Genomic DNA, 27,077 nt, shown 5'->3' on the forward strand with positions numbered 1-27,077 from the left:
TTCTGAATCCATAGTTCCAGGCATCAGGATATGGTTCACCCCTGCTCTGGTCTTGAACATCCCAACAGCAAGTTGTAAAGGGAAAAAAGGCAGGGAGTGACCTGGAAAGCACTTCAGGGTTACACCTTCCTGCTGTTGCACAGATCATAGGATCGTGGAATGGTTGGGGTTGGAAGGGACATTAAAACACCACCCAGTTCCAGCCTCAACTGCTTTGAACTGAGGGTGAACACCTGAACACAGTCCAGGGGCCAGGCAAGGAAGGACCATAACCCCAAATTTTCTGGAGTAAACAAAGTTTAAACAAGCTCAGTGCTTCAAATACAGGTCCTTACTGCCCTACACCCTCACTGCCAGCAGCTTCCTGGGCCTTCAGCTTCACTGGAGGCACCAGGTGGAAGAAATGACTTTGATTTTTGCCATCATTATTCTTCCTGTGGAAACCTTCTCCATCCCCCTTGAAAGTTGGCTGCTTCAAGTTAAAGCAACTATTTTTAAATGCAGCACATTCTGATAGAAGTTTAGGGGCTCCTTTGAGGTGCACTGGAAATATCTCCTTTCTCTCCTGGAGAATTGGAATGTCCTGGAGAATTGCAATATCCTGGAGGTTGTTTAAGGACTCCCAGTAGTGACTCTGAAGGAATTACAAGCAGTCACTGGGGCTGTTGCAGTAGTGGGGCGGCAAAAAATGACCTGTGTCCCTTGTGTTTGGGACGTGGGAGAATCTGCCACTCCCCACCCTGCCCTGGAGATCAGAGGGATGTTTTGGAGGTCTCTGGTGGCTCAAACACCTCTTCAAGCCCTGGGGAGCTCCCTGGGACAACTGCTTGGAATAGCATTGCCAGGATGGTCTGTGAATGAGGGCAGTGGGAGCTGGAGGGAGAATTCCACAAGGACTTTTCGGTTGGTCTGGTGTGAAAGAGGAACTCGTTCTGCCTGTGTGGGAAGGGTGAGCAGAGCCAGCAGTTTCTGTGTAAGATCTCTGGGATGTGTGTGTCCCACACAGCCCCTCTGGCTCCCTCCTGCCCTCCCGAGCTGGGCTCTGTAAAGGGAGGAACTGGGTCACCCCCAGCTCGTCTGGGCAGTTGCTGCTGGGGTTGTGTTGTTCTGCAGAGCAGCGTTTTCCAGTCCTGGAGCCTTTCAAGGAACTCAGTGGGTTGGAAGCAGGAGAGGGTAGAGGGCTGTGAAGTGCTCTGTGTGTCTCTGGTGCCTCAGGACAGTTCTGATGTGAGCTCCTCAGTCTGAGTTAACTCCAGCCTGCTCAGTGTGGCTCTGCCTTTGGCTCCTGGGCTGGTGCAGAGCTGGGAGGAGGCACAGGCAGCTCAGTTTGTCTGAAAGGGGCTTAATTGCTCCTCCTGGCTTTGCTCTGTGCTGCAGTGCTGGTTGGCAGCAGGATTTCCTCAGAGAGCAGCTTCTACCTGCAGGGAACAAATCCTGCTCGGTGCTGAGTTTCTTCCACCTTTTCCCTTTCCCCCTCTGCTCCTCAGAAAGCTGGAACAGGATTGTGCTCAGCACACACACACACACCAGACTCCAGTGGTTGTAATGTCCTGCATGGGATGGTTGGGGTGGGAAAACTGTGGTTGAGGGCAGATGGAACAGAGAATAATTCCTTTGGTGTCGAAAGAATGGACTTTCCTGCCCCGCTGTTGTTTTTCCTCCACATGAATATGCTCAGCAACAGAGAAAGAGAAATCCACTGCAAAGCTGCAGAGGAAGATGTGCAGAGGGCAGCTGGCTGGGAAAGGGGTGTTAATCCTCTCTAATGTGATAACAAATCCATTCTGGAGCTTTGTTTCTTCTGTCTTTTCCCCAGAGTCTTGTCATTAATGGATTCATTAGCATTAATAAGTTATTTGCACCCTACCCATTGGCAAGTAACAGGGAGGTCAGGCTGACCCTTCCTGCACGTGGAGGTGGAGGGTCTTGGCAGAGAGAACTCATTTATTTTGTGGATATTGGGGATTCCCTCACTCCACATCACTCCTCTTTCTCATTCTTGCTCTCCTTCCTCCTTTCCCCTTTTTGGTTTTGCCAAAAAGGTCTTCAAGCAGCAGAGCTAAGAAAAGGTCTTCAGTTTGCCATGTTTGCTGTGAGTTGATGTGTCCCTTCCCCTCTTCACTTGGTGGTGGTGGAGCATCTCCTGGGTGTGGATCCTCCCCAGGCAGATGGGGAAGGATCTTGGTGTGTCTGTGCTCAGGGAAGAGGGAAGGGCTTGAAAAGGGCTGGGCAGAACGTGGCCCCACACACGACTGATTTTAGCCTGTCACAGGGAAAGTTTTAGTTTATAAATTATCTGGGGGGCAGTTGCAAAAAAGAGGAAGGCAGAGGAAAGGGAGGATAAAATCAATTAGGTAACAGCAGAACCAAATGGAGCTTCCCCCACCCCTCACAGCCAAGCTGGGCTTTGTTTTCCTGGTCCCATTTTCCTCCCACAGACACCAAAGGCTGTTGTTCTTATGGTTCTCCAGGCAGTTTGTGCCCAGCTCTTCTCTGCTCAGCTTATTAGATCCCAGCCCAGGGCACTGGCTCAGGCAGCCCAGGGCTCCTAAATGGTGATTCATGGGAGGCACAAAGCCCCAAATCTCTGTGTGTGTGGCTCATCCAGGGCCATCCCAGTTGCAGTGGGATGGGAGGGGGGTTGATCCTGTAGTTCTGCCCCTTGGGAATTATAAGTCACTTCTCGTGTGTCTCCTCCTCTCCTCCCTCTGTTTCTTCTCCCAGGTTTCCCAGCTGTCTTTACCAAAGTCTGTAGCACTCCCAGGCACATCCCTGAATCCCAGTGTGTTTTAATCCTTCACAAGCCTCTGTGTTACCTCCCTGTGTGTGACAAACTGGTGCTTGTAGTGTCTGATCTTCCAGCAAACACTGTCCTGTGGAGCTCCCGGCCTGATCTGCAGCTCGGTTTATATGGAAATGTCTCGGTTTATGTGGAAATGTCTTCATGTGAGACCATTTGGTGGGAGGGGAAGGGAAGGCTTTCAGGCAGTTCTGGAGGAAAAACATCTTTGAAGTTGAAATCTCAGACGTAGAAACAGGGAGGGTGATGTTACAGCTTTGTCTGGAGGTGTGGGAACGCTGTGCAGTGGGAGGGGAATAGCTGCCGAATACAATCCCAGCCAACAATGCCCAATTTGTTCCTCTTGCCTATTCCTGAGGCTGGATTAACTCTCAACACCCATCTCAAGTAATTCATTGATGGAAGAGAACCAAATTCCCCAGGAAAGTTGCTCAGGGCTGATTTCCCCTCAGCTCTGCCCTGCAGCAATTGTTCTCTGCTTATCACTGAGTGACTCCTGCTTGACTCAAGGGTTTTGGGGAGCAGTTTCAAGCAGTTTTATGGAATAACACTGGTTTGGCACCAGTTAGAGCTGAATTTATTCAATAGAAAGGTGCATTCAGAAACAGATAAAAATAGAGCTGTCCTGTCTTGAAGAATTACCTGCTTATCTTCTCCCCACATCTTGCTTGCTCGGGTAATTTGTTTGGTGCCTTTCCCTTATCTCTCGATGATTATGGGGCATCTGAGATCCCTGCAGCTCGGAAAAGTGGATAAAGCAGTGGATAAAGTCAGCTCTAGGGCAATGCACCTTCCCATTTTGAGCAGCGCTTCAGCAGGGAGTGCTACTGGCTCTCACTAATGCTGAGCAAACAGCAGGAAAAGTCCTGGGCTCTGCCTGGTCCCTGATCTGGGGCAGCACTTGGGCAGAGGCACATCCCTGCCATGCTGCAGTGACAGCACTTGCTTATCTGGGCTGTAACAGAGCCATAAACTTTATCCAAGGCAATTAAATCAGAGATGCAGGAGGCACATGGTTCCCTTTAAATGTTTCTTCCTTTTCTTACGGAAGTGCAGAAGGAATTCAGGGTGGCCTGGAGCTGAGTCTCTCCTTGTAGAAGTTTAGCTCCCTCATCAGAGACATGCTGAGGGGCACATTTGTTGGAAAGCTGCTTTGCCATCAGCTGTTCTGAGCATCAGAAGAGTTACCTTAAAATCCTTGCATACAAACAAAAACTTCTCTAGATTTTTGGGAAGCACTGCTGGGATTTTCTGTCTGAACCCTCTCATTTCATGCTTTCAACTGCCCTGTTTGGGTGGGGAAACTCAGGCTGATCTTTAAGTGGAAAATCACTGGTGCCTTACAGGATGAAAAAAGCTTTGTAGATGATTTTAGGGGCTGGTATCTCACAGAATCACAGGATGTGCTGAGTTAGAAGGGACCCACAAGGACCATCCAGTCCAACCCTCAGGCCTGCATAGAACCATCCCCAAGAGTCACACCCTGTGCCCCAGAGGATCATCCAAACCCTCCTGGAGCTCTGGCAGCCTTGGGGCTGTGCCCACTGCCCTGGGGAGCCTGGGCAGTGCCCAACCAGCCTCTGGGGGAAGAACCTTTCCCTGAGATCCAACCTGACCCTGCCCTGACACAGCTCCAGCCATTCCCTGGGTGCTGTCCCTGGTCCCCTCAGAGCAGAGCTCAGTCCCTGCCCCTCTTCTGCCCCTGCCCAGGAAGGTGGAACTGCAGTGAGGTCTCCCCTCAGTCTCCTCTGCTCCAGCTGAACACACCAAGTGCCCTCAGTGTCCTCACACGCCTTCATCTCATCTGGGACTTGCTGTCCCCAGTCTGGCGGGGCTGAGGGGCAAAGGAGAGAGAACCCACCCAAGCCAGGAACAGAAAACAGCACCTTTTGCTGCTGCTGAAACAAGGGATGAATCATTCCCTCTCATTTTTCCCTTTCTTCCCCCTCCAGGACCTACAACCTGACCTTCCTGCACCCCTACTACCGCACGGACGAGGCGGAGGAGAACCCCTTCATCTGCTCGTCGCACCGGGAGAACGGGATGCAGAAGTGCTCCAACATCCCAAACAGGAAGGAGTACAAGGTGGAGTGCACCTTGAGCATGGACTCCTACACCCCCAGTTTGTACCACCCCGACTCCAGCAGCAGGAATTCCTGCATCAACTGGAACCAGTATTACAACGTGTGCATGGCGGGGGACGTGAACCCGCACAACGGAGCTATCAATTTTGATAACATTGGATATGCCTGGATAGCTATTTTTCAGGTAGGATTCTCCCAGATCATTTGGTTTCTCTGTTTCTGTTGGGTTTTGTCACCTTTTTGCTTGCAGAGGTTTTGATAAACACCTCTGAGGAGAGAGGGATTTGTACCCGAGTGAAACTGTGAATAGAGACACGTGGGGTAAAATTGCACAAATGGTGCAATTTGGAGAGAATAACTTTTTTTTTTTTTTTTTGGTGCATTTTAGAAGAGGAGGAGAATAATTCTTGAGGCAGGGAAAGGTAGGGCAAGTTGTAGCTCTGCAAATCAGCTAAATCCCAGGGATTTTTGGGAGTAGGGTCTTTCTTGCGTCAGGAAACCGAGAGTGTTGTTGAAGTTCTTAAGCAAGATTTAATTTCCTTCTAAAATGCACGAACCTGATGACGTGAGTTAGGCCTGGTTCTAGAATTACAGGATGATACTAATGAGCATGGTGTGCTGGAAGGAGGAAAAAGCTGTTCTGGCCAGAACACCTGTGAGGAGATGCTGCTCACATAGAATTTGGGCCTCTCTTGATTCACACCTTTACAGCTCTTCACTGCAGACCAAAGTGCTTCTGGCTCAGACTGGGGGAGCCTTTACAGGTGGCAAAACACTGCAGCAACTGAAGTGTTCTCAAAGCATTTGTAGCTCTGGAACTCTGGAGAGCTCATCCACACAGTGCAGAGCCTCTGGTCTCCTAGGGCTGCCCAGTTTATAATGATCCATCTATTGTTTTCCATTTTTAATTGGCAATTTCTGGTTTTAACACATTTCTTTGCTCTTGGCTGGATGCCCCATTTTATTTAGCCCTCCTGAAGTGCAGGTGACATCTATTCCTGAAGGAGAAAAGAACTCTCCTTGTAGTTTTGTTAATGATGAATAATTACTCATTCAGAGCTCTACATTTAATTTATTAATTTCCTTCCAGTTTCATATTACACCATGAACTTTAATAACTTCCAGTTTTCACCTGGGAGTTGCAAAGCAGTGAGTGTTTGCTCTGAGCATCTTGTCTGCTCTCTGCTGTCACAGCAGCTCACCTTGAATCACACTGCTGGTGGTTCAGAGGCTTTAGAACCAGATCCAGAAGGGCTCAGGCAGATCCCAAATCTCTACGAGGCTGTTTCTGAAAATGCTTTGATTCTTTCCTGGAATTGGTGTGTCAAGAGAGGAGCTGCTGACTGGTGATGAGTGTTGGATAAAGGAAAGAGGAAAATCAAAGTAAATGGGACTCTGGCTGCTCTGGAATTCTGTTTTTCCTCCAGTTCTTTGGCAGAGCTGATGGATGTGCCCAGGAGGTCCTGTCTGACTCCCACCACGGGCACCAATGTTCTTGCAGGGAGAGGGCAGAGAACAATGGATTGTGCCAGGGCACTGAGGATGACCAGGAGCTTCCTTTTGACCTCCAGAGCCTTTTTTGCAGGCTGCAGGTTTTCATTTCACCTTGGGATTTTGTTTCCTCGGCCGGAAAATGTGCAGCTTTAACTCCGGGAAGAACAAACCAGTCCCAGGAGAGGTTTCAGCTGATTCCTTTGGGCAGAGCAGAGTGTCTGGCAAGGCTGGATATTGTATCCATAGATCATTTTGGCAGCTGCCAAGAGGTTTGTGATTGGGTTTAGTGCTGCTTAGGCCATCCAAATGCTGGAGAGGATTTCCAGCCTAAAATTCTTGTTATGTCTTTATTCCTTTTAGAACCAAGGGCTCATTTTTAGAAGCTGGAAATGCTATAACTCCAGGTAAAAAGGCAGCTGCTGGGAGCAAGGTGCTTGCTTAACTGGGGTGTGGAAAGAGTAAATCATGACTGCAGGAGGTGAGATGCTAAATCAAAACAATTGCTGTGAGCAGAGAACATTTAACAAATAAAGCTATTGAGCTGTGCTCTCATTACATTTAATGGTTGAAGCTGGGGAGCACCAGGTCAGCAGTTAGATGAGGCCTCAAAATAAGTAGTGCAGAAAGTACAACTGATGGGTTTAGTGGCTCAGGAGCTTCCCTGTGAATTGGTGTGGAATTACTGGCAGAAAGCACTTGGATGAGACAGGCCCAACTGTCCTGATCCATTATTCTGCAGGATAATGAATCCGTGGTGCTTTGCAGGAGTTATAGTGTGGAGTGTGAACCTTAAGGTCTGGCAAACCTCCAGTGGGCATTGTGGCAAGCTGAGGACACAGCTGGATGGAGCATCCCTTGGGATTTGTCCCAGATGAGGTGGAAATCTGCTTGGTTTGTTCAGCCTGGAAAAGTAGTGGCTTCAGGGTGACCTGATTGTGGCCTTGAAGTGCCTGAAGGAGCCACAGGAAAGATGGAGAGAGAGACTATTTCCAAGGGCCTGGAGTGACAGGGGAAATGGCTTCACACTGCCAGGGGGCAGGGTTAGATGGGATAGTGGGAAGGAATTCCCCCCTGTGAGGGTGGGGAGACCCTGGCACAGGTTGCCCAGAGAAGCTGTGGCTGCCCCATCCCTGGAAGTGTCCCAGGCCAGGTTGGACAGGGCTTGGAGCAACCTGGGCTAGTGGAAGGTGTCCCTGCCCATGGCAGGGGGTGGAACAAGATGAGCTTTAATTCTGTGATTCTAAGATCTCGTGTGGTTTAAGAGCTGGAAGATTCCAAGCACAGTGGCTGCAGGTCATGCCCAGGAGTCTCCAAGGGCACAGGCTGATGTTGTTCAGACCACAAACAAACCAAACCAAAAGCAGGTTTTTGCCAGGGAAATCTGAAAATCTCTGCTCCAGAACATCCTGCAAGTGGTGCTCCAAGGTAGCAGGAGGGGCAGGCTCGCTCAGCTGCCAGGACTGGGATTCCAGCAGCCAAGCTGAAAGACATTTCCCTCTGTGGAGGTGATCCTGAACTTGCAGGTGGCAGCAGGACACACTGAACAGTGAAATGAGCTGTTGACCTTCCAAGTGGAAGAGTAAGCCAGAGGCACCAGACAGGAGAACAACCCAGTGCAAATCAAAACATCTAAAAGTAATAAAGGCAATGGCTGCACGTCTGGGTGGTGGGAAGGACAATAATTCCTTATGTAATCCTGCAAATGATTCATGTCTTGGTTCCCCTCATTTGTTGTGTAATAAGCTAATTCGTGTATATATTTGTTACGAAGGCACGTTCGATGGCAAATTATGTGAACTAATTAGCTTATTACAGAATAAATGAAAGGAGATGGAACCTAAATTAACTGTGAGGTTTGGCATGATATTAAGATCCCTTTATTGCACATGAATTTCAGCCACAGCAATATGAGCAGTAATTACAGGTACTGTTGTCACGCTCTGGATGATGAATTAGCCACCTAACCAAAGTCCAATTTAATTGGAATTACTGACACTCTCAATGGAGCCACCAAAGCTCTGCCACCTTCCACCAGCAGGCTCGGGGTGGCCAGGCCTGAACGCAGAAATATTGGCCTGGGTTTTGGGTGACAGAGTTTGGGAAGAGGAGATGATTTCAGCTGCTTTGAAAACCACAGAACCATCGCTTGGATGATTCTGGGTATGATTTGTAGGAAAGCAGGACCTGTACGAGTACTTTACGATGCTTTTGGCAAAACTAGTGTGAGGAACAATAACCATCAGCAAGGCAGAACCAAGAGGAGATGAAGGGAACACGTTGTTCCTCTGGATGTGGTTGGTAGGACTGAGCCTTGAGAGCAAATGTGTCAGAAAAAATTACATGGACGTTTCAGGAAATGTCTGTGTGATTCAGGAAATGTCCATCCAACACAAGAGAGATTAGTCTGGCAATTCAGAGGGGCTGGGACTCGGCTGGTGCTGCTGAGTGACCTTTCCTGTGGCGTCTTCCTCACGTGTATTTCGGAAGCAATTGCATTTTCTAAAGGGCTTCCTTAACAAAGGACCCTCTTGGAATGAATCCCTGGGAGCAGCTCTCAGATTCAAGCTCCTGTTGTTCTGAGCACATGTTGCCTCTCCGAGGTTTTGCTTAGGAAGACATCCCAGTGAACGAGTTAATCAAGTCATCCAAGGAACACAGCTCCGGCCCCGGCGAGGGCATTCTCCGAGGACACTCCTGCAGTGAGCAGCCCCCATCCTGCTGTCAGGGAGAAGACAAACCCTGGTTGTGTGCAGGAGAGCTGGAGACAGCCCAGCAGGCGCACGGCACGACGCGAATGCCCAAGGAAGGAAAAGCTGAATCGCCTTCCAAGGAAAGTTGTCCGGAAAAGAGCGGCATGAAAGAGCTGCAAGAGCTCAGGGTGTTCTCAGGGGGAGAACTTCTCCTGGCACCTGGGCTCACCAGAGGTATGAGGGTGTCACATCCATGAAGGTGTGGGTAACCCACACGTTTGGGATGGGAAAGTAGGGAATTGCTTCCACCCAATTCCTCCTTCATTTGTCCTCCGGTGGACACGTCCCTCCAGAGGCAGTGGCAGAGCAGGTGTGACAGCTGGCAGTGACAGCGTGTGCTGCACGAAGAGCCCTCTTGTCTGCATGGGAAGGTACCTCTTCCGTGCTCCAGCCTGTCAGAAAAGCCCCTGGGAGCTTGTGGAAGCTGTCTCAGTCCAATCAAGGATTTGTTCATCCTGACCTGGTGTTCTGTGCTGACGAGGAGCTCGTTTTGTCTCCGTGGTGCTGACTCTGCACCCCAAGCAGCTGGGCCAGCTGAGCAGGTACAGAGCTTGGGGGAGATCTCAGCTTTGGAAAGACAAAGGCTCATTTGTCTCCTTTCACTGTCGTGTGGTGCCCTGATCTGTTCCACAGCCATTGCCCACTTCACGTTGTGTCGGCTGCTGCTCATGATTGAAATCCTTCCCTGAGGGTTCCTTTGTCACCTGGAAATCTTTCAGCTAACACTCTAGTGGGAAGAATATCTTCTGTTTGAGTTAAAGTAAAAATTGTGTGTTCTTCAATGCACTTCTGCTGTGGCCAAACACAAGAATGAGCTCGGGGTCCCTCCTTGTCTGTGCTGTCACTGAGCCAAGAAAGGGTCTTGTCTGAGGAGATGGGAAGCACAAACCTTCAATCTGAGACCTGCTGGCAGGACGGGATTGGCAGAGGCATTCTTGGAATCACAGATGGTTTGGGTTGGAAGCGACCTTTAAAGCCCATCCAGTCCCACCCCCTGCCATGGGCAGGGACACCTCCCACTAGCCCAGGTTGCTCCAAGCCCCGTCCAACCTGGCCTTGGACACTTGCAAGGAGGGGACAGCCACAGCTTCTCTGTCAGTTTGAAGCCATCCCCCCTTATCCTATTCCCTTATCCTATTCCCCCCTTATCCTATTCCTACTTAGTCTACTTCCTCCTGGCTGGGCTGTCAGGACCTTTTTGGGGGCCTGTTTCTCCATTGCTGGGACCTCAAGACACCTCAGCCAAGCTCTTTACAAAATTCCAGCTCAGGAAGTGTTTCCCCAATTGTCCAAGGATCCTAGTAATGCTCTTGCTTGCCCGTCTGCTGCAACCTCTGTTCTCCCACTTCCAGTAGTCTTTAAAAATTTGGGGGAAGAGCCAAAAGACACTGGAGCAGAAGGAAAAGGATCTGAGGTTTCCAACTGCAGTTGTGTTTGTGTGTGCAGTGTAGTTTTTAGCCCTGTTTTTAGAAGGAGCTGTCACAGTGGGTGCCCATGTTTTCAGTGCTCGTTGAGTACATAGTTTTTTGGCCAAAAGGACTTTTTTTGTCGAATGGTTCATTCTTTAAATCAGAGATATGTGTCACCAATGCTTATCTGTGCTGGATTTGGCAAGAAAATAGTTCGAAGCTTTTCATTTCCGCTGCTTCAAGATGATGCTTTGTCACTCAACTTGAATCTGGTTTAGATCACTGAAAATATTTTCCTCTAAATCATGGGGTTCAAGTTTTGTTGGTGTTGCCTTTTTTTTTTAATTTGGTCAGCCAAATAAACATCACTTTCTGCACTTGAAGAGCTTTCATGCTGAACAACCAATCTAAAAATATCCAGCCCTTTTAAAGCATCTCCGAGTGTGCTTCCAAGAGGATTAGTTGCTTTTGGAAAATCTCCTTCATTTTGAAGTTTAGAAGGAATTGTCCCGAATAGCACAAGTCAGAGAGGCCACCTTGATCCCTGGTGTGGTGCACTAACCTGGGGGTGTTGGAGGGACCCAGAAAACCTTCTGCAGCCTCTGTAGCTTTGGAAGAGTTTCACCCTGCCTCTATCGTGGATTCTTGTGTTTAGAGTAGGAAGAGGGGTGTCTTCAGCAAGCCATGACCTAAACTGGAGTCCAGTGAGGTGATGAGAAAGCTGCTGGTCCTGAAGTACATCAACAACTGACCCCAGGGAATGGCTGGAGCTGTGTCAGGGCAGGCTCAGGTTGGATCTCAGGAAAAGGTTCTTCCCCCAGAGGGTGGTTGGCACTGCCCAGGCTCCCCAGGGCAGTGGGCACAGCCCCAAGGCTGCCAGAGCTCCAGGAGGGTTTGGCTGATCCTCTGGGGCACAGGGTGTGACTCTTGGGGATGATTCTGTGCAGGGCTGAGGGTTGGACTCGATGATCCCTGTGGGTCCCTTCCAACTCAGGATGTTCTAGAGGTCTGTAGTTCTTACAGGGAAATCTTGGTTTGGTTTGATTGCCCCAAACCTCCCCCATGATCAGCTGCTGCTGCTGAACCTTGTTCTGAGAGCTTGGGAGAGGCTCGTGTGCTGAGCCAAAGGTTCAGCTCCTTCACCTTCATGTCCCAGACTGTCAGCTGGTGGATCCATCCAGGAGAACGAGATACACCCACACACACTCTGATTAGTGTGAATGAGTAAAGCTCAGACACTTGGACGCCTGAAATGTGTTTGGTGTCAGAGTTCTGCACGGGGGGCTCCTTCTGTGCACCCTTTGCCTAATAATCTCTAATATATAATTTAAACAAGTTGTGAGATACACTCATCTATAAGCAAGGATCTCAGTCTGGCTTTGGTGCCCTTGTCCTCGTTGCAAACTCTCATCTTTCAGCTTTGCTCTGCTGTAAAACTCTGATTTATGAGGCTCTCTCCCACAATGGACTCATCACTGCTGAAGCTAAACAGTTAAATACGTTCCCTGTGCAAAATATACTTTACACAAACAGTGGAGACAGAGGCTAATTATGCCAGTAAATCAAACCTCATGAATATGGACTGAGGTGGGATTTGTCAGAAGCAGCAGTTGTCTGAAATCAGTTGTCTGAAATTGGGAGGTTTTTGCTGCCAGATGAGGATCTTGCATTATTTAGTGTGAAACAGCAACAACAACTCACCTTCATTTTGTAGCAAACCCTGGGTTTATGCTGGTTTTAAGCCCATAGCTACACTTTCGTGTGGTTTTGGGCCACCAACAACAGCATCTCACTTTATTACACACTTTATTGTACACTTTGCTTTTCAAGATCCACTGAGAACTGGTAGCACTGACCAGGGATTGCATTTATGGGGAACAAATCTGAGAGGTCAGGAGTCCAAGACATGCAAAGATGCCCAGTTTCCTTTTTTTTGTCTTGAGAGCTACTTTTTAGAGCAGATTCATGCTTTGCAAGACTCTCAGTTTATAGAGAAATGGCTACAGTGAGCAAGCCCTCGAAGTGAAAGGAAAAGCATCTGTTCAGAGGACATTACTCAGTGTAATAAAACCTGTTGTTCTGACCACTGAGGTTACTTAACAAGATGTTTCATGAGGAAATAATTAAAATTGTGAGGTTGACTTCAAAAATAGTGAATTGATGATCTGCCAAGCACTCTGCCAGTGGAATACTCTTGTTAGTCACTGGGCAGTGCTTGGGAGCCAAATCAATGTGCCCGAGAGGGCAGAACCCAGAGATAAAGAGCCTTTCAGAAATGGATACTAAAGGCCTTATAAAACTTACTGAGACCATCACAGTAATTAATAGCTCTCACAATTTATAGCATTGGATCTTGTCTCGATAAAGTTTATAAAAATAACATCTGAAAAGGCCCTGCAGCAGGGCCAGGGGAGTGACGAGGTAAAGAGTAAATAAACCCAAACGAGCACGGCAGAACCCAGGGTTGCTGTTGGGTTCAGGGTGATTGATTTTGATGCAGATAATGCCCATCTTTCCCCAAAGGACTCAATTTAGGCCGAAGCAAAAAGTGGCTGAGCACAAATTATAGCTGTCAGTCAAGGTGAAGACTTGCAATGGCTTGGAAGCACTTGGGTCTCTCTGTGTTTCTGGGTCACCTCCTGCCTCAGCCAGACACCGGGGGGGCCTGAAATTCTGGGATCAGGAGGAATTTCTGCTGGCCAGAGCTGGGCTTTGTGGGGCTCTCAGTGAAGGCTGAGCTGCTGATTTTGGTCCCAGGCTTAGGGGAGGCTGTCGCTACAAATGAGGTTGGTTGAAGTAATTACAGGAGTGAAACGTTGCCCCGAGGAAGCTCCGGGGCTGAGCTGGGGCTGAGCTGTGGGTTCGTGTGCTCTGCCTTCAGTTCTCACCTGTTCAGCTCCACTTCTCACAGTCGCTTTCCCAACTCTCCTCCATTGATTAGTGGCACCTCGAGGTTAATTCCGAGCTGCAGCAGCCCCTCTGGCACCAGCCATTAGTGCCTTCTAATCCTCAGTAATTCAGTGTTTGACTTGGCTCATTGAAGCAGTTCGGGTTGGAGTTCGGGTGGGTTTTTTTCCCCCTGGATGGTTCTTTTTTTCTTTTTTTTTTTTTTCTTTTTTAAATGACAGTAAAGCAAAAAATAACCTGCTCTTGAATCGGCTATAGCCAAGAACTTGCAAAAATTTTGGCAGAGCTCAAAGACAAGGATTTTTATGATGAAAACTTCTTGACATAATAAAAGAAATTGTTCTGTGAAGTAACCCCAGAAAAAACAATGTAAACCTGCTGTCTCCCTGGGAGCAATGAGGAGGTCTGAGTTAATTGCCAGCATCTTTAATCTCCATCTCCCTTGTGATTTTCACTCTGGAGGTTCAGATTGACTCTGATTAGCTCGACTAGAAGACCTGATTCTGTCCCCAGTTACGCTGCTGTAAATCAGACGAGCATCTTTATTACAACTGATGAAATTGTTGTGGCATGAGCAAAGCAGGAGGGTCAGAATCACAGAAGACTTAAAAATAAGTCTGATTGTCCACTCTCATCCTGCTCATGTTAGTGGGGTGATCAGGGAGTGCCTGACTGGTGTCCAAGCCAGAGATCGATGAAGTTAAAATTGTCTTTATGTTCACCTGGGTGAGGTTTTTATTAAATTCTTGCAGTGATAAGAGAGAGGATCAGACATAAGACTGGGGGCTTTAGTACTTGCCCTCGTGGGTATTAATAGGAGAGAAATGATTTATCCCATCCCTGCCCACGGTGTGTGAGAGGTGAAGAACTGAACAAGCAGGGAAGGAGAATCAGCCTGAGCATCATACAGGGCCTCCAGTGGGTTGGAGAACAGCTCTGTGCTCTGCCCAGCCCAGGCCACTGAAGGCAAAAATCCTTTCCCCAGGCTGAGGGGACATCTGCAGTTTTGGGCACCATAATATGAGGAAGATCTGAAGCCAGTGGAGAGTGTCCAAAGAAGGGACACGAGGATGGGGAAGGGCCTGGATTTGAAGCTGTCTGAGGACACTGAGGGCACTTGGGGTGTTCAGCTGGAGCAGAGGAGACTGAGGGGAGACCTCAGTGCAGTTCCAACTGCCTGGGCAGGGGCAGAGGAGGGGCAGGGACTGAGCTCTGCTCTGGGGGGACCAGGGACAGCAGCCAGGGAATGGCTGGAGCTGTGTCAGGGCAGGCTCAGGTTGGATCTCAGCAAAAGGTTCTTCCCCCAGAGGCTGGTTGGGCACTGCCCAGGCTCCCCAGGGCAGTGGGCACAGCCCCAAGGCTGCCAGAGCTCCAGGAGGGTTTGGATGATCCTCTGGGGCACAGGGTGTGACTCCTGGGGATGGGCCTGTGCAGGGCTGAGAGTGGGACTCGATGATCCCTGTGGGTCCCTTCCAGCTCAGCATGTCCTGTGATTTCCTCTCCCGCTGGGTCTGCAGCACAATCAGAGCCAGCAGCCCCCTCCAGCACAACTGTGCCAATCATCTTAATGGAATCTTTCAGCTGTTTCCCTGCAGCTGCCAATATTGGTGCCACGTACCTTGCCCATCTTTTTCATCAGAGCTGAATTAGGAAACGTGTTCTCGCCGTCTTATCTCCGTGGATAAATAATTGTGTGTTGCATTTATTGGAGGCTTTGAACTGGTACATTTGGAGATGCTGTTTAATATGACTCTCTGTGAACAACCACGGCTTGAACAGAATTTAATTACCGAGAATGGATTGCTGAGATTGGAAAGCACAAGAAAGGTGCTCCAGGTCTTTGGAAGACATCTCCAAAGGGCTTGGAGGGCCAAATGCTGGAGGTGCAGTCAAGTGGATTAATCAAACTGGAAAGTGAAGAGAGGAGGAAGTCATTTCTGCTTAGTGCAATAGGTGAGATTGCAGTCAGGGTGCCCCAAGGGAGGAACAGCAGGCAAAGCAAGGCTGGAAAAATATACCCGTGTTCTTGGGAGAGTGGTGAGAGCTGCTGGATTTCCCCCTGACTTCATGGAATCCCAGAATGGTTTGAGTTGGAAGGGACCTTAAGGATCACCCAGTCCCACCCCCTGCCATGGCAGGGACACCTTCCACTAGCCCAGGTTGCTCCAAGCCCTACCCAGCCTGGCCTTGAACACTTCCAGGGATGGCACACCACGAGTTCATCTGGTCTGAGAATTAAGTGTGTGGGATCAAAGTGTGCAGTGCAGCAGCGAACCTTGTGCAGATGCTTTTGTCTGAGTTCCAAAAATAGTTGGGAGAGTTCAGTTTGTGGTGTATAAACCAGCTGTTGGCAGGTTCAGATGGTCTGGTTCCCATTTACACCCAGGCCCTGCTGGGGATGTGCAGTGAAAACGTCCCCATGAAGTTGTTTGGAGCCCTTGAGAGGACAGCAAGGAAGAAGCCCCAGCAAGGCAAGAATCAGGCTGGAAAAATCCCAGACCCCGTTCCAGACCAGACAGGTGGCTGTGCCTGTGTGTTGTCCTGCACTTCTCCAGAGCTCCCTGATTAGAAAAAGCAGGCGGATGTCTGTGATCCCTCTCTCCTCCAGGAACTGCTGCTACTCCCTAATCCCGGCAGCTCCGGGGTCCTTCCCCTCGGTACTGCTGCCTTTATACTGGATGGTGAGGCCCAGAATGAACCCCCAGAGATGTCAAACAGGAGAACAAAAGCCCAGAGGTCTGTTTATGCCTCCTGTATCCCCTTGCTTTACAAGTGAGTAGTAAATAATGCAAGTTCTAATTACGTCTTAAATATTCGCAGAGCAGGATGAGCGTTCTGAGCCCTCCGGAGGAGAAACCTGGCGTGTTGATTGATTCTTGTTCAAAGTGCTGTCTAGCATGCACGAAAAATATCTCTATAAATGTTGGTTGGCCCTCAATGTTGTCTCAGCAGCTGTTTCCCAGGTGGGGAGGTGGCAGCGCCTGCAGAAGCCCAAGAGCAGCCCTCGGGGAAACTCCTTTTGTACGGAGGGCTCCGTGTTTAATCATTCTAAAATGTTAGATCTGAGGCTTGCCAGCCAAATGCAAATTCAGTGGAGAGGTGTAGCTGATATATTTGGGGTCTCTGGGCTCATTTGTCATCCCTAAGTGTAAATGGATGGAGCACCTGCTGTGCCAGCTGTGCCTCCAAACAGAGGGAAGGAAGGGAGGCAACTTGCAGAGCACAAAGGAAACAATTTCTTGGGTAATTGGCAGTGATTTGGTTTAGCCTTATGTCACCTCCCGACTTGATCCCTGTGTTTTCCCTGTGAACCTGCACTGGCTGTGAGAGGATCAGCTGCAGAGCACAGCCCACACAGGCGAGGGACGTACCCAGGAAGAACTTTGCTCTCTATAAATGTTTCACCCGTGTTCAGGGAAAGGCAGGAAGGGGCAGCTGGGCTTTGATTGCTTGTCTGTTCCACGAGGCTGAACACCCCGATTGCTGCCCTGATTGTTAAACCCAGGCAGCTTAACCCCTTCCCAGGCTCCACAGGAATAACAGCACTGGAATCCACACCAAAAAAATGTGTCTTCTGCTGGAAACCATCTGCCACAGGTTGATCTCTGGGGTTCATGTTGACTAAAAGGATTCTTTTGGGGTTTGTTAAACCCCTGCCATTTCTGGGCAGGTCGGGATAGGACAAGGGGCAGTGGTTTTAAACTGCCAGAGGGCAGGGTTAGATTAGGGCAGGGTTAGATTAGATGTTGGGAAGGAATTCTTCCCTGTGAGGGTGGGGAGGCCCTGGCACAGGTTGCCCAGAGAAGCTGTGGCTGCCCCATCCCTGCAAGTGTCCCAGGCCAAGTTGGACAGGGCTTGGAGCAACCTGGGATAGTGGAAGGTGTCCCTGCCTGTAGCAGAGGGTGGGACTGGATGGTCTTTAAGGTCCCTTCCAATCCAATTCCATGGGTTTATGATTCTGTGAAGCAAAGCATCGTTGTCCCATTGCTGACCATCACTAACCAGCAGCGAGGGTGGGATATGAAGGAATATCTAATGGATATAAGGAGGAACAGGAGATGTGGGAGATGTTTGTGTAAAGCAGCTAGTGTGTCAGCAAACCTGATTGCTCTGAGTCTTTAGCAGCACTGACAGAGTAAAGCAGCTGCAGAGACAATTTTTCCCTGCTCCTTGGCAGATCCTGTTGGCTGGTTTTAGCTGGAGCTGTTCCTGCCGCCCTCTCACTCGAGTGCACGGGGGGTGTGAGGTTACACGGGCTCCAGCAGGGCAAGTGGGTTTGAAAACTGGCTGGTAAAACATCAGCACTGTGACTTTAGGGTGAGGAATCCCAGGTAGGTGGGATTTCCCTGCCAGCACCTGTGAGTGGATGCAAGGAGCCCTGACAGCCTCAGGGAAACTGGGAGTGCTGATGGTTGTGGGTACAGCAAAGCTCTCCCCTTGGACATGTGCTCACATCCTGAACATCCATGTCTAAGCTTCTTTCAGTTCCTTGACTGAAAAAATAACAGGAGGAAGGGTCAAGGATTCGTGTCTGACTCCCCTGAAAGGGCTTTGCCCTGGTGGGCCAAGGACATGGTTTTATTCACTGTTTTATGGATCAGCTTTTCCCCCAGAAAGCCCTCTACACTGGTGAGGTTTGATCCTTTTCTTCCCACAGCAAGTTCCTTCGCTGCAAACATGGTTTAAATCAGGGATGATGCCGCTGGAATTGGAGGCAGGAGCAGTTCTGGGTTTTGCCAAGGCCACCAAGGCTCACGTTGGTGTGACGAGTCGCCGTGAGTCAGTTCAGGCAGGAGCTTTGATTCTGATGGAAGTGGTGCTGGAATTCCAGCTCCAGGATTAGCAGAAAGATTGCACCAGAAGTTTGGTGTGTTTTATCTAAATAAGAACTGTAAATTATGTGGTAGAACTCACTTTGCTCTGCGCACAGGCTGTGTGGTGTTAATTAAATCCTCAGCTTCTTTTTTTAGTGAAAGGAAGACTGAGAAAACGAGTATTAAATCAATCCTATATTTAATTAAAGTAAGTCTCTTCCATTCAGATGCTTTCCCACTATGATATGGGTGATACAGTTGTAATCCTGAGCCAGTAGGAATCACAAAGAAATTGGTTTTGAGGAAACAAAATTGACTCCAAAACTGGGAATTTTATGGGTCACATCACAAAACCAGAAGCCAAAGGTAAAACTCCAGATCTCTGCACACAGAGGCTTTTTTGATTAAAATCCCTCCTTGGACTTTCTTGGTGCTGCCTCAAAACCAGTGTTGCAGGTGGTTTATTTGAACGTTTCACCATTTTAATTGTGCCAGATTCCTGTAGAACCCTCAGGCCAGTCCTTTGGTGACACTTTGCTGCTCTCCTAAGCCAACTGGGAACAGAAGTGCAGCAGGTCTGGATGGGTCCCAAGAGGTGCTGTGGAGTGCTGAGTACCAGGAACCATCAGAAGATTGACATCTAATAACTTTTTGTTTGACTTTTGTTCTTACACTTTCTTTCTCTGTCTTCCTGTAGGTTATAACCCTGGAAGGATGGGTTGACATCATGTATTACGTGATGGATGCACATTCTTTTTACAATTTTATATATTTTATATTGCTTATAATAGTAAGTATGAACTGGGAGATGCTCCTATTCCTTTTCCTTGTGGGGTCAAGTTGTTCCCTGGGTTCTTCACAGGGAAGAGCCAGGTAGGGCTCAGGGTGGGAGACCTTCCTGCTGCCATCAGGTGTGATCATGCAGGTTGTGGTTCGTGCTGTGGGGGCAGATTATTGGCTGTGACAGCCCTGCTCAGTGTCCCATGTGCTGCACAGTCACAGCCTGTCAGGCCATATGGTCTCCCCTCCCTCTCGCCCTCCCAGTCTTGGGCTTGTCACCTTGATGTGTCTGAACTGCCGTGCCTTGGCCAAGCCACTGTTCATCAGAACAAAAAGCAGAGAGGCTGTAGCTTTCCTTCCTTTAGCCTCCTCAATGTGCCAGAGGACACCTCCTTTCAGTGGAGGGCTCTCAAACTTCTGAACTTCACCTGAGCCCTTCAAATAACAATAATCCCAATAATAACACTGCAGCTTGCTGAGGTCTTACAGTGCTGTCATTCCTAAAAACAAAGTGTTACCCACTGGAGGTGCTGGAGGTTGTCTTCAGAAGCTGCCACTCCATGTTAATAAGGTTCTGTTTTTCCAGTGGGCACAACCTTCTCCAGGGGTCTACACATGTGGAAAAGGGAAGCATTTAAGTCAAGAAGGAAGCAGAGGGAAAGGTGCCTTGTAGTTGTAAGGCAGGACATGGGATGGCACTTAAAAGTGCTTTGGAGACTGGATATTCCCTATATATAACCCCATCCTCGTCAGTGTGGGTTTGAAGGCCTTGGGAATTGAACCCAGCTCTCACCAGCAGTGGGAAAGGCGTGGATCAGAGCACTGAGAGTGTCCCAGTCATGGAGAGCATTTTGAAGTCAGTGGTTTTTGAGCTTTAGCAATGGACCATGAATAGTAGGGATTTATGCTCCACTGCTCTGAGCCCTTCTCTACATATGGATCCTTGCAGAAAAGCCAGAAGGTGACTAATCTCCAAGTCACTTGGAGCTGGGAAAGGCACCCTTGCTGCTTCCCTGCCGGTATCCAGGCTGATGTTCCAAACTGGAGATCAGCACCACAAACCATCTCCCAACGGCTTCCCCTGAGGATTCCCCAGACAATGGTCCAGATTAAATCCATGTGTGTCCTGCTGAGCCCAGCACAGAGGTTTGGCCCTGCAGACAGTGGCACTTCCCTGACGTCAGTCCCGTTCACGCCCAAGGGCACCGATTCCCTGCTGGGAATATTTGACATTTCCCTTTGGCGGATTTATGAACCCAAGTGGTGAAAAACCAGTTTGTGGAGTCAACAGCTGAGGGAAGAATGCAGCCTTAGGTCACTTCGCATTCTTGTCCTTGGGACTTAAAACTCAGTTATCACCCAAGAACACATCAACTCAACCAGGCAATAAATCAAGCCCCTCTAGGAGCACTGAACCTCCTGGAGGTGAATTTTTCTGTGGCAGAGTAAAAAGGTGAACTCTGTTAGGGTGTGATCAAAGTGACTGAAGAAAAGACCCTGTTCCAGTACAGCACAAATTGGACTTCAGACCATCTCTCCCTGCAGGTTGGCCAAATGTCCAAGACAGCTTGTTCTGTGGTGGTGACTGATTGACTGATTGCCTCGTGTTCCACCCGGCGTTGGCAGCAAATGTCATCCACATTGAGGGGAGGAAAGTGGGGAGGGCCATTGTTAACAGCTCGCTTTGCCATGGCCAGAATAATTTAGCATGGTTTAGGAGCAAATTTAGCAGCCTGGGCATGTGTGGCCATGACATTTGGTGAGATTTGGCACGTTTGGAAGTCTCACCAAGAGCCGCACTTCACGTCCAGACGACGCGCGGTGGCGAGGAGCGTGAAATCCCTGCTAATCCCTCTCCCCGTGTTCCCTCCAGGTCGGTTCCTTCTTCATGATTAACTTGTGCCTGGTTGTGATAGCAACACAGTTCTCCGAGACCAAGCAGCGGGAGAACCAGCTGATGCAGGAGCAGCGGGCCCGGTACCTCTCCAACGACAGCACAATCGCCAGCTTCTCGGAGCCGGGGAGCTGCTACGAGGAGCTGCTCAAGTACATCTGCCACATCTTCAGGAAGGTGAAGCGCAGGACGATCCGCCTGTACAACAACTGGCAGAGCAAGCGCCGGAAAAAGGTGAACCCCAACAGCGGCACCAACGGGCAGAGCCACCGCGGCCGCAAGCGCATCACCTCCATCCACCACCTCATCCACCACCACCACCACCACCACCACCACCACTACCACATCAGCAACGGCAGCCCGCGGGGCCCGCGCCCCAACCCGGAGATCTGCGACCTGGAGCTCAAGGTGATGAAGCCCGGGGGCCAGCTGATGCTGCCTTCCCCGGCCCCCGGTGCGCAGAGCCCGGCCCCTCACCCCGACGCCGAGTCCGTGCACAGCATCTACCACGCCGACTGCCACGTGGAGGGACCCCCCGTCAACTGCAAGTCTTCCAGCGCCCCTGCCGGCATCAAACTGGCTGCCGGGCTCTCCAGCCGTGGCAACATGAACTACCCGACCATCCTGCCCTCGCCGACGAGCAGAGTCAGCTCCGCGCCTGTCCCCAAAGGGAAGAAGAACGGGAGTTCGCCAGTGGCCGTGGTTAATAGCCCGGTGAATTTGGGCGTGGATTCTTATGGGAAGCTGCAGCAACTGGTAGGAGAACATGGTAAGGATCAGCAAACTGATTTTTTTTTTTTTTTTTTGCTTAGGAGAACTGGGCAAAGGGTGAATTGCTCAAGAGCTGAGGTGTTAATGGTGGCCTTGTGGCTGCTGAAGGCAGAAGGAGGACAGGTGAAGACTGGGAGCTCTGTTCCCTCTGTCCTTGTGTTTGCAGTCACTGGGTAAAGCAAGATACAGGATGGTCCAGGCAGTGAGTTCAGGCTGTTGCTGGAGGCCTCTTTCCTGTGGTCACAGAATGTGGGTTTGAGCTCCTCTCATGTTCCTTGTGATATCCTGGAGGTTCTCCCTCAGTTCCCACCCAAGAACAGACCTGGACACCCCCTGGAATTACATCTCCAGTGAGTGATGGACCTGTCAGCTCCACCCCTGAAGCAGAGAAGCCCCAGGGGCTGGGAGGTACCTTGAAAGGGATGAGCAGGAGAAAACTGGTGGAGAAGCATGAGATACAGGAAGGGTAAGAAGTTTAAAACAGGGAGGCACTGAAAAAAACTCAAACCAGACACTTCTAGAAACTTCCAGTTCTGCTTTGAGGGGCCCCTGAGCCTCTGAATTTCTTCTTGGCAAGGAGGAGCAGAGGGTTTGGAGGGAGGCCCATGGCCACTGCAGGGTTGTGCTCTGTGCTGGTCCTCAGAGGATGTGAGGAGGGCAGGAGCAGCAGAGCTGCACATCTCAGGCGCTCCCCGTGTGCAGAAGAAATGTGGCACTGGGTGTTCCTGCAGATTTGGAGCTCCATTCAGTCTGAGGAGCATTCTGGGGGACTCTTCTGTACCTCAGTCCCATCCCTATCTGTGCACACTGCAGCAGCACCAGAACAGTCAGTGAGGTTTTATCTCCCCTCACATATAAATCACCCACTGGAGCAGTGATTACACGCAACACTTGGGTTTCTATTTTGCAAAACGTTTTTCCAGCCTTTGTAGCTGGAGCTGAAGGCTGAGGAATAGTCTTAAGCCCTCAAAGAGTGAAAAGTCAAAAAAGATCCAGCTTCTATTTTTTAATCTCTTTAAGCAAAGTCGTCATCTGTTTTTTTCGATGCCTGTGTTTTCCAAAACTGTTTATCTGCGTGTGCATGGACACAAATATTTACCCTAGTGATGTATGAGCCTAGCTTGGGGGGGGTCACAGGAAAGGTTACTTGCCAGAGAGGTTGGGTGGCTTGTCTTTGTGAATTTTTTTTTTTTCCAAGTGACCATACAAAAGGGTAAAAGTGGATTGTTTATAGAAACTGCCTTGGGCAGCCGCTTCTGAGCACTCAGGAGCTTGGCAGAGGGGGCAAGGTTAGTTCCAGCGTTCTTCTGTTGTTCAGCAAGGACTTCATGTGAATCACTGGTTCATCTCTAACTGTGCAAATGAGTGAAGGTTACTGGGAGAATGTGTATTTACCTCGAGATAAAAGCCCAGGCTCTGCAGAAGTCTGGGAGCAGGAAGGCAAAGAGGAGCAGGAGAGCTGGTGAAGTCAGGGGTTTGGAGCTTCGTGCTTGCAAGGGGAGCTGCTCCTGGGGTCTTCAGGAGAAGAAAGCCCCAAATCTCAGTCCCAACTGTGATATCCCAGGACCAGTTCAGGGATTTTGGAGGTTTTCACGTAGCCTGCGGTGGTTCTTTGAAAGCTGGAGATTAGATTGAGTTGTTATTAATAATGCAGTTATAGTGTCCTCTTTTCACAGAGGGATTTCGGCCCCGAGGATGCCAAAATGCTTTAAACAAATCTCCTGGAATTGTTTTGTCTCTTTCAGAAGTGTGGTCACAGTGGGGGAAGGGGTGGATGCTGCTGATCTTGGCTGCTGAGCTGCTGCTCATCCATCCCCTGAGGAGCACAGGGGCTGGGAAGGGATGGGAGGCAGCTGGGTCCATCTGGAGACCCTGTCCTGCCACGTGTCAGTGCCCAGCTCTTCCCCTCCATGGCTTTGGCTCTTTCCAGACCCTCCTTCCCAACCCAACAGGGCTGAGTCAGATTCACTTCTGCGCCACAACCACCTTCACAGATCAGAGGTGATGGATGTGACTTCAAGGCTTCAAGGATGATCTTTGGTGCCAAACAAAGCAGCTCCTGAGGGTGTAGCTCTGCCAGACACAGGTCCCAACTCGTGTTTCTCCATCCCTAAACTCAGCAAAGGAGCCATGTGAGGTCCTACCCAGTTCTCAGTGGGGAAGGTGAGATGGGCTCACGAGCTCTCCCAGCCCTCCTGGTCTCAGCCTTTTTGGGCAAACAAAGAGCTGCCCAAATTCACTTAATTCCCTCTCTCCTCTTACAAGTCAACAAGCAGAGTCTGTTCACTGCAAGACTTGTGCAAGGAGAGCCCAGAAGTGATAATTGAGAGCATTAAGGAGGCATTAGCAGCCAGGGCACTCGCAGCCCCAGCTGGAAACAAGGTTGGTGTCTGCTGGGAAAGATGCAGTTGTGGGAGAGAGTATTCTCTTCCCTCCTTTTGTTGTGGATTCGAACAGCAGAAAGTACAGGCTGTTCCTCTGTGTTCTCGTGCCCTGCAATGCTGGGAGGTTATTTTAGCAGGCAGCCAAGGAGACTCTGGTATTTTGAAGACATCTGTGGCGCCAGTGCGTTTCATATAATTTTTAACACTTTGATAGCATTAAAAGCTGTCTGGAAAGCCCCTTCCCTCTGTTGTCCATCTACTGTGCCTGTGCTGAGCCTTTCCATGTTGGACCAGTCCTGATCAGGAGCTGGAGTGCAGTGCTGTTGCAGGCTGAGCAAGGGGGAAATATTCCTGATCCTCCTGGTGTCCTTGATGTATTACCAGGAGGCCTGTCCTGGCTTTCAGGGCTGTTTTGAAGGTCAGTGATGTCTCTGTGACGTTCAGACAAGTAAAATGTATTTTGACTCTTGTCACAACCCAGTTTTCAAGTGATTGGGTTGCTTTGGCTTTGTTTGGTGCTGCCTCCTCTTTAAAGATGTGCTCAGCCAGGAGTGGCTGAAATCAGCATTCCTGCTGGGTGAGCTCCACCTTCCAGGGTCCAGAGCCAGGGGCATCCAATGCTTTTATCTTGGACTCCCCAAAACCGATCCAAGTGGTCCCCATCCAATCTCCAGACAGGAGCATGTGGATGTGGCACTCAGGGATATGGTTTAGTGGTGAACATGGTGCTGGGCTAATGGTTGAACTCAATGATCTTAGAGTTCTTTTCAAACCTTAATGAACCTGTCATGGGGGAAAACTGTCCCCTCGACTTATTTCCCTGAATCTCAAGGAAAACTTCCACTGGTGCTTAAATGGCATTTTGTGGGAAGGGTCCCATGCTCCCAGTATTGTGTTTATGTTGGTTTTTTTTTCCCCCCTGCCATTACTATCTGGTTCCAAAACATAAGGAAACTAAGAACTCGGTTCCTAAATAAGAGGAAACTAAGAATTTGTTATATGTTGAATATGAGGAAATAAAATCTGGTTCCCATTCCACCCAAATCATCCTCGTTACACTTGTCCCTGTCTTCTCCATTCCGTGGCTCCACGAGGGCAGTCAGGATTTCTCCTCACACTGCAGAACATGTGGCAACGTGTTTGATTTTAAAACACCCTGAACACTCAGTCCTGGGCCTCCAGCAAAGAATTCACCTGAGCTTTATTAAAGGCTGAAGGAGGGATGAAGGAGATTGAGGGGACTACGTGACTCCCGGAGCTGTGATCTGTGGTCTGGAGCCACCTTTGGTCCGTTCCTCCCTCTCCCTCCTCATTATGAGCTAAATGGAAGCACTGTTGGAAGCTAAATTGGGTGTAGCAGCTTGATAGCTCTCAGGTATCACTGATGATGTGAGCCTGGGCAGAGGTAATCAGGAATAATTGAAAAAGAGGGGTGTGTCCATCAGCCTTCCCTCAGCCCAGGGCACTGAATGGGTGCCATGCTCTGGAGGGGGTAGAGGGTGAGTGTCAGGGCTGGGGGAAAGGAAATCAGAGGGGAAAATGAGGCAAAACCAGAGCTGCTCAGTAAGATGGCTGGCTGGAAGGCTTTTTTAGGGTGTGGAGAATAAGGAGCTTTTTTAGGGTGTGGAGAATGAGGAGCAGCTGAGTGGGCTCAGCCTGGAGAAGAGGAGGCTCAGGGGGGAAGTGTTTCTATCTCTCCTACTCCCTGACAGGAGGGGGAACCAGGGAGAGGGGGTGATTTGAGCTCTGCTCCCAGGGAACGAGAGACAGGAGGAGAGGAAACAGCCTCAAGTTATGCCAGGAAAGGTTCAGGTGGGATATTAGGGAAAATTTCTTCACTAAAAGAGTGGCTAACCACTGGAAGGGACTGCCCTGGGTAGTGGTGGATCACCATTCCTGGAAGTGTTCAGAAAACACCTCCAAGAACCACCAGGAGTCAGCCCCGTGAAGCAGACGTGGCACTTCACAACGTGCTTTAACAGGCTGGTGTTATTCAGTCAAAGGTTGGTCTGGGCGGTCATGGAGGTCTTTTCCAACCTGAACGATTCCGTGATTAAGTTAGTTTGAGGAGGGGGCAGGAGCTGCCCTGCCCGGGGCAGAGCAGAGCGGGGTGTCCCGGCGCGGTGGCTCACGGTGCGCGTGTCCCTTGCAGGTCTGCGGCGCACACCCAGCCGGCTGTCGGGGCTGAGCACGGCCCCCCTGTCCAGCCCCCCCGGCCCCACCCTGACCTGCGAGCTCCAGGACTGCCCCTTCTGTGCCAGCCTCCTGGACGACCCCGAGTTCGCCCTCAGCGACTCCGAGAGCTGCGACTCCGACAGCAACGGCGTCTACGAGTTCACGCAGGACCTGCGGCACGGCGACCACCGGGACCAGCTCCAGCAGCAGAGGGGCAGGAGGAGGAGGAAGAAGAAGAAACCCAAGGAGAGGAACAAGGTCGTGCAGCTGTGGAAGGCTTTTGGCAGCAAACTGAAGAGGATCGTGGAGAGCAAGTACTTCAACCGGGGCATCATGATCGCCATCCTCATCAACACCCTGAGCATGGGCATCGAGTACCACGAGCAGGTGAGGGCGGCGCTGCCCCGGGGAGATCTGAGGGCCGGGGGTTTCGTGGCATGGGGTGACTCTTCAGAGCCGTGTCAGAAGAGGAATGAGTGATTTTTGTGCCATTTGGAAGCACCAAATGGGACCGAAGGCTTGGTCCTGTGTGTGCACGATGAGCAGAGTCATCCTTGGCGTGTGGAGCGCCTGGGAGGGGGCTGGCAGAGTGAGGGGTGAGGGGTTTAGCTCTGAGGTGTACAGAGCTTAAATGTGTGTGTTGGCCATGTCTGCTCAGAGCCTGGCTGCTTGTTGGCTCTGAATTATTCACGTAAACACGAATTTTTCTGGTGGAAATACCCCTTTGGTCCGGTGGTGGTGGTGCACAGTGGACCTGGCAGTGCAGACAACCCGTGCAGAAACTTCTTCTTTGATCCCGGACCTTTAAATAAAGA

General features: G+C 50.0%; 1 protein-coding gene across 1 annotated transcript in view; it reads left to right on the forward strand.

The window, feature by feature from the left end:
- The window catches only part of LOC127466615 (voltage-dependent T-type calcium channel subunit alpha-1H-like), a 119,956-nt gene that overhangs the window by 16,849 nt on the left and 76,030 nt on the right, over positions 1-27,077 (forward strand). The window contains exons 7-10 of the mRNA XM_051777599.1: positions 4,753-5,068; positions 18,956-19,048; positions 20,912-21,701; positions 26,240-26,649. Of these exons, the coding sequence (XP_051633559.1) occupies positions 4,753-5,068; positions 18,956-19,048; positions 20,912-21,701; positions 26,240-26,649 (1,609 nt within the window). The remainder of the gene's footprint in view (positions 1-4,752; positions 5,069-18,955; positions 19,049-20,911; positions 21,702-26,239; positions 26,650-27,077) is intronic.

The sequence above is a fragment of the Manacus candei genome, unplaced genomic scaffold (genome assembly GCF_025592945.1).
Source record: "Manacus candei isolate 608988 ecotype Guabito, Panama unplaced genomic scaffold, ASM2559294v1 h1tg000002l, whole genome shotgun sequence".
Taxonomy (NCBI): Eukaryota; Metazoa; Chordata; class Aves; order Passeriformes; family Pipridae; genus Manacus; species Manacus candei.